Source organism: Salvelinus fontinalis, unplaced genomic scaffold (assembly GCF_029448725.1).
Source record: "Salvelinus fontinalis isolate EN_2023a unplaced genomic scaffold, ASM2944872v1 scaffold_0037, whole genome shotgun sequence".
Taxonomy (NCBI): Eukaryota; Metazoa; Chordata; class Actinopteri; order Salmoniformes; family Salmonidae; genus Salvelinus; species Salvelinus fontinalis.
In genome coordinates, this window is record NW_026600246.1 from 739854 (window position 1) to 747879 (window position 8026).

The 8026-nt window shown below is 51.5% G+C and overlaps 1 protein-coding gene across 4 annotated transcripts in view; it reads left to right on the forward strand.

The window, feature by feature from the left end:
* LOC129842406 (integrator complex subunit 15-like) overlaps positions 1-7483 on the forward strand; it is a 179220-nt gene extending 171737 nt beyond the window's left edge. For all 4 annotated transcript variants that reach the window (XM_055910949.1, XM_055910948.1, XM_055910950.1 and 1 more), the window contains one exon: positions 6704-7483. In XM_055910949.1, coding sequence (XP_055766924.1) covers positions 6704-6896 — 193 coding nt within the window. In that variant the 3' untranslated portion in view covers positions 6897-7483. The remainder of the gene's footprint in view (positions 1-6703) is intronic.
* Positions 7484-8026: the final 543 nt, after the last annotated feature.

Consider the following 8026-nt stretch of genomic DNA (forward strand, 5'->3'; position numbering starts at 1 on the left):
TAAACCTCCCCCACAACCAATCACAATGCACCCCTAAACCTCCCCCACAACCAATCACAATGCACCCCTAAACCTTCCCCCACAACCAATCACAATGCACCTCTAAACCTCCCCCACAACCAATCACAATGCACCCCTAAACCTTCCCCCACAACCAATCACAATGCACCTCTAAACCTCCCCCACAACCAATCACAATGCACCCCTAAACCTCCCCCACAACCAATCACAACGCACCCCTAAACCTCCCCCACAACCAATCACAATGCACCCCTAACCCTCCCCCCAACCAATCACAATGCACCCCTACACCTCCCCCACAACCAATCACAATGCACCCCTAAACCTCCCCCCCAACCAATCACAATGCACCTCTAAACCTCCCCCACAACCAATCACAATGCACCCCTAGCCCTCCCCCACAACCAATCACAATGCACCCCTAAACCTCCCCCACAACCAATCACAATGCACCCCTAAACCTCCCCCACAACCAATCACAATGCACCCCTAAACCTCCCCCACAACCAATCACAATGCACCCCTAAACCTCCCCCACAACCAATCACAATGCACCCCTAAACCTCCCCCACAACCAATCACAATGCACCCCTAAACCTCCCCCACAACCAATCACAATGCACCCCTAAACCTCCCCCACAACCAATCACAATGCACCCCTACACCTCCCCCACAACCAATCACACTGCACCTCTAAACCTCCCCCACAACCAATCACAATGCACCCCTAGCCCTCCCCCACAACCAATCACAATGCACCCCTAAACCTCCCCCACAACCAATCACAATGCACCCCTAAACCTCCCCCACAACCAATCACAATGCACCCCTAAACCTCCCCCACAACCAATCACAATGCACCCCTAAACCTCCCCCACAACCAATCACAATGCACCCCTAAACCTCCCCCACAACCAATCACAATGCACCCCTAGCCCTCCCCCACAACCAATCACAATGCACCCCTAACCCTCCCCCCAACCAATCACAATGCACCCCTACACCTCCCCCACAACCAATCACAATGCACCCCTAAACCTCCCCCACAACCAATCACAATGCACCCCTAAACCTCCCCCACAACCAATCACAATGCACCCCTAGCCCTCCCCCACAACCAATCACAATGCACCCCTAACCCTCCCCCCAACCAATCACAATGCACCCCTACACCTCCCCCACAACCAATCACAATGCACCCCTAAACCTCCCCCACAACCAGTCACAATGCACCCCTAGCCCTCCCCCACAACCAATCACAATGCACCCCTAACCCTCCCCCCAACCAATCACAATGCACCCCTAAACCTCCCCCACAACCAATCACAATGCACCTCTAAACCTCCCCCACAACCAATCACAATGCACCCCTAAACCTCCCCCACAACCAATCACAACGCACCCCTAAACTTCCCCCCCAACCAATCACAATGCACCCCTAACCCTCCCCCCAACCAATCACAATGCACCCCTACACCTCCCCCACAACCAATCACAATGCACCCCTAAACCTCCCCCCCAACCAATCACAATGCACCTCTAAACCTCCCCCACAACCAATCACAATGCACCCCTAGCCCTCCCCCACAACCAATCACAATGCACCCCTAAACCTCCCCCACAACCAATCACAATGCACCCCTAAACCTCCCCCACAACCAATCACAATGCACCCCTAAACCTCCCCCACAACCGATCACAATGCACCCCTAAACCTCCCCCACAACCAATCACAATGCACCCCTAAACCTCCCCCACAACCAATCACAATGCACCCCTAAACCTCCCCCACAACCAATCACAATGCACCCCTAAACCTCCCCCACAACCAATCACAATGCACCCCTACACCTCCCCCACAACCAATCACAATGCACCTCTAAACCTCCCCCACAACCAATCACAATGCACCCCTAGCCCTCCCCCACAACCAATCACAATGCACCCCTAAACCTCCCCCACAACCAATCACAATGCACCCCTAAACCTCACCCACAACCAATCACAATGCACCCCTAAACCTCCCCCACAACCAATCACAATGCACCCCTAAACCTCCCCCACAACCAATCACAATGCACCCCTAGCCCTCCCCCACAACCAATCACAATGCACCCCTAACCCTCCCCCCAACCAATCACAATGCACCCCTACACCTCCCCCACAACCAATCACAATGCACCCCTAAACCTCCCCCACAACCAGTCACAATGCACCCCTAGCCCTCCCCCACAACCAATCACAATGCACCCCTAAACCTCCCCCACAACCAATCACAATGCACCCCTAGCCCTCCCCCACAACCAATCACAATGCACCCCTAACCCTCCCCCCAACCAATCACAATGCACCCCTACACCTCCCCCACAACCAATCACAATGCACCCCTAAACCTCCCCCACAACCAGTCACAATGCACCCCTAGCCCTCCCCCACAACCAATCACAATGCACCCCTAACCCTCCCCCCAACCAATCACAATGCACCCCTAAACCTCCCCCACAACCAATCACAATGCACCCCTAGCCCTCCCCCACAACCAATCACAATGCACCCCTAACCCTCCCCCACAACCAATCACAATGCACCCCTAGCCCTCCCCCACAACCAATCACAATGCACCTCTAAACCTCCCCCACAACCAATCACAATGCACCCCTAAACCTTCCCCCACAACCAATCACAATGCACCTCTAAACCTCCCCCACAACCAATCACAATGCACCCCTAAACCTCCCCCACAACCAATCACAACGCACCCCTAAACTTCCCCCCCAACCAATCACAATGCACCCCTAACCCTCCCCCCAACCAATCACAATGCACCCCTACACCTCCCCCACAACCAATCACAATGCACCCCTAAACCTCCCCCACAACCAATCACAATGCACCCCTAAACCTCCCCCACAACCAATCACAATGCACCCCTAGCCCTCCCCCACAACCAATCACAATGCACCCCTAGCCCTCCCCCACAACCAATCACAATGCACCCCTAAACCTCCCCCACAACCAATCACAATGCACCCCTAGCCCTCCCCCACAACCAATCACAATGCACCCCTAACCCTCCCCCACAACCAATCACAATGCACCCCTAGCCCTCCCCCACAACCAATCACAATGCACCCCTAACCCTCCCCCACAACCAATCACAATGCACCCCTAAACCTTCCCCCACAACCAATCACAATGCACCTCTAAACCTCCCCCACAACCAATCACAATGCACCCCTAAACCTCCCCCACAACCAATCACAATGCACCCCTAACCCTCCCCCACAACCAATCACAATGCACCCCTAAACCTCCCCCACAACCAGTCACAATGCACCCCTAGCCCTCCCCCACAACCAATCACAATGCACCCCTAAACCTCCCCCACAACCAATCACAATGCACCCCTAGCCCTCCCCCACAACCAATCACAATGCACCTCTAAACCTCCCCCACAACCAATCACAATGCACCCCTAAACCTCCCCCACAACCAATCACAACGCACCCCTAAACTTCCCCCCCAACCAATCACAATGCACCCCTAACCCTCCCCCCAACCAATCACAATGCACCCCTACACCTCCCCCACAACCAATCACAATGCACCCCTAAACCTCCCCCACAACCAATCACAATGCACCCCTAAACCTCCCCCACAACCAATCACAATGCACCCCTAGCCCTCCCCCACAACCAATCACAATGCACCCCTAGCCCTCCCCCACAACCAATCACAATGCACCCCTAAACCTCCCCCACAACCAATCACAATGCACCCCTAGCCCTCCCCCACAACCAATCACAATGCACCCCTAACCCTCCCCCCCAACCAATCACAATGCACCCCTAAACCTCCCCCACAACCAATCACAATGCACCTCTAAACCTCCCCCCCAACCAATCACAATGCACCCCTAACCCTCCCCCACAACCAATCACAATGCACCCCTAGCCCTCCCCCACAACCAATCACAATGCACCCCTAAACCTCCCCCACAACCAATCACAATGCACCCCTAGCCCTCCCCCACAACCAATCACAATGCACCCCTAAACCTCCCCCACAACCAATCACAATGCACCCCTAAACCTCCCCCCCAACCAATCACAATGCACCTCTAAACCTCCCCCACAACCAATCACAATGCACCCCTAAACCTTCCCCCACAACCAATCACAGTGCACCTCTAAACCTCCCCCACAACCAATCACAATGCACCCCTAAACCTCCCCCACAACCAATCACAATGCACCCCTAAACCTCCCCCCCAACCAATCACAATGCACCCCTAAACCTCCCCCACAACCAATCACAATGCACCTCTAAACCTCCCCCCCAACCAATCACAATGCACCCCTAAACCTTCCCCACAACCAATCACAATGCACCCCTAAACCTTCCCCCACAACCAATCACAATGCACCCCTAACCCTCCCCCCCAACCAATCACAATGCACCCCTAAACCTTCCCCACAACCAATCACAATGCACCCCTAAACCTCCCCCACAACCAATCACAATGCACCCCTAAACCTCCCCCACAACCAATCACAATGCACCCCTAGCCCTCCCCCACAACCAATCACAATGCACCCCTAGCCCTCCCCCACAACCAATCACAATGCACCCCTAAACCTCCCCCACAACCAATCACAATGCACCCCTAGCCCTCCCCCACAACCAATCACAATGCACCCCTAGCCCTCCCCCACAACCAATCACAATGCACCCCTAGCCCTCCCCCACAACCAATCACAATGCACCCCTAGCCCTCCCCCACAACCAATCACAATGCACCCCTAAACCTCCCCCCCAACCAATCACAATGCACCTCTAAACCTCCCCCACAACCAATCACAATGCACCTCTAAACCTCCCCCACAACCAATCACAATGCACCCCTAGCCCTCCCCCACAACCAATCACAATGCACCCCTAAACCTCCCCCACAACCAATCACAATGCACCCCTAGCCCTCCCCCACAACCAATCACAATGCACCCCTAGCCCTCCCCCACAACCAATCACAATGCACCCCTAAACCTCCCCCACAACCAATCACAATGCACCCCTAGCCCTCCCCCACAACCAATCACAATGCACCCCTAACCCTCCCCCACAACCAATCACAATGCACCCCTAGCCCTCCCCCACAACCAATCACAATGCACCCCTAAACCTCCCCCACAACCAATCACAATGCACCCCTAGCCCTCCCCCACAACCAATCACAATGCACCCCTAAACCTCCCCCACAACCAATCACAATGCACCCCTAAACCTCCCCCCCAACCAATCACAATGCACCCCTAAACCTCCCCCCCAACCAATCACAATGCACCCCTAAACCTCCCCCACAACCAATCACAATGCACCTCTAAACCTCCCCCACAACCAATCACAATGCACCCCTAGCCCTCCCCCACAACCAATCACAATGCACCCCTAGCCCTCCCCCACAACCAATCACAATGCACCCCTAGCCCTCCCCCACAACCAATCACAATGCACCCCTAAACCTCCCCCACAACCAATCACAATGCACCCCTAACCCTCCCCCACAACCAATCACAATGCACCCCTAGCCCTCCCCCACAACCAATCACAATGCACCCCTAAACCTCCCCCACAACCAATCACAATGCACCCCTAGCCCTCCCCCACAACCAATCACAATGCACCCCTAAACCTCCCCCACAACCAATCACAATGCACCCCTAAACCTCCCCCACAACCAATCACAATGCACCCCTAACCCTCCCCCACAACCAATCACAATGCACCCCTAGCCCTCCCCCACAACCAATCACAATGCACCCCTAGCCCTCCCCCACAACCAATCACAATGCACCTCTAAACCTCCCCCACAACCAATCACAATGCACCCCTAAACCTCCCCCACAACCAATCACAATGCACCCCTAGCCCTCCCCCACAACCAATCACAATGCACCCCTAAACCTCCCCCACAACCAATCACAATGCACCCCTAACCCTCCCCCACAACCAATCACAATGCACCCCTAGCCCTCCCCCACAACCAATCACAATGCACCCCTAGCCCTCCCCCACAACCAATCACAATGCACCTCTAAACCTCCCCCACAACCAATCACAATGCACCCCTAAACCTCCCCCACAACCAATCACAATGCACCCCTAAACCTCCCCCACAACCAATCACAATGCACCCCTAGCCCTCCCCCACAACCAATCACAATGCACCCCTAACCCTCCCCCACAACCAATCACAATGCACCCCTACACCTCCCCCACAACCAATCACAATGCACCCCTAGCCCTCCCCCACAACCAATCACAATGCACCCCTAACCCTCCCCCACAACCAATCACAATGCACCCCTAGCCCTCCCCCACAACCAATCACAATGCACCCCTAAACCTCCCCCCCAACCAATCACAATGCACCCCTAGGGTTATACATGTCATCCATATTTAGCGACATCTGCCTCACTAAGTTAGCGAAGCATTGCGACAGGACAGAATTCAAACCGAAGTCAAAACGGTAATGAAACCACGGAATGAAGAAGAACGGAATGTGGGAGGTTTTTAGAATGCATTGACGGATTTGGAATGAACAGCAGTAGGTGATGCGTTTCCTTTTACAGATGCAGGACAAAGTGAGTTGTAATTCCTAATTCTAACTGGTGTCTCTCAGTTTGCTCCAGATGGTGATGTCTGGTCCAGTGCAACAGAGTGGATTCTACCCCCACATCCACACCCCTCCCCTGGGCTACAGCCCCCGGCCCGGCCCCTTAGGACCTCACCCCTCCTCTCACTCTCCTCATCCCGCCTTCCCTTCTCAACCTTTCCTTCCGAGCCTGGCCTTTCCTTTCCGCCCCAGCCACTAAAGAGATGTGGACACATGGAAGACACATTGGTGTATACTGAGTATTTGGACTGTTTGTCAAATCAATCTGTTTTACATGTTTCATTAATAAATTGACCACAGCCTGTATGTCCTCCACCTATCTGTTCATTAATAAATTGACCACAGCCTGTATGTCCCTCTATCTGTTCATTAATAAATTGACCACAGCCTGTATGTCCCTCCATCTATCTGTTCATTAATAAATTGACCACAGCCTGTATGTCCTCTATCTGTTCATTAATAAATTGACCACAGCCTGTATGTCCCTCCACCTATCTGTTCATTAATAAATTGACCACAGCCTGTATGTCCCTCCACCTATCTGTTCATTAATAAATTGACCACAGCCTGTATGTCCCTCAACCTATCTGTTCATTAATAAATTGACCACAGCCTGTATGTCCCTCAACCTATCTGTTCATTAATAAATTGACCACAGCCTGTATGTCCCTCCACCTAAGCCTGTATGTCCCTCCACCTATCTGTTCATTAATAAATTGACCACAGCCTGTATGTCCTCCACCTATCTGTTCATTAATAAATTGACCACAGCCTGTATCCCCTCCACCTATCTGTTCATTAATTGTATTTATTTATTTTGACAGGGAAGACATATTGAGATATTGAGTTTCTTTTCCAAATGCTCCCTGTATAATACAATATAAATATACACATTAAATACTACATATATTTTAAAGTATTGATGGGGGATTTATTATGCTCCCTGTATAATACAATATAAATATACACATTAAATACTACATATAATTTAAAGTATTGATGGGGGATTTATTATGTTCCCTGTATAATACAATATAAATATACACATTAAATACTACATATAATTTAAAGTATTGATGGGGGATTTATTATGCTCCCTGTATAATACAATATAAATATACACATTAAATACTACATATAATTTAAAGTATTAATAGGGGATTTATTATGCTCCCTGTATAATACAATATAAATATACACATTATATACTACATATAATTTAAGTATTGATGGGGGATTTATTATGCTCCCTGTATAATACAATATAAATATACACATTAAATACTACATATAATTTAAAGTATTAATAGGGATTTATTATGCGCCCTG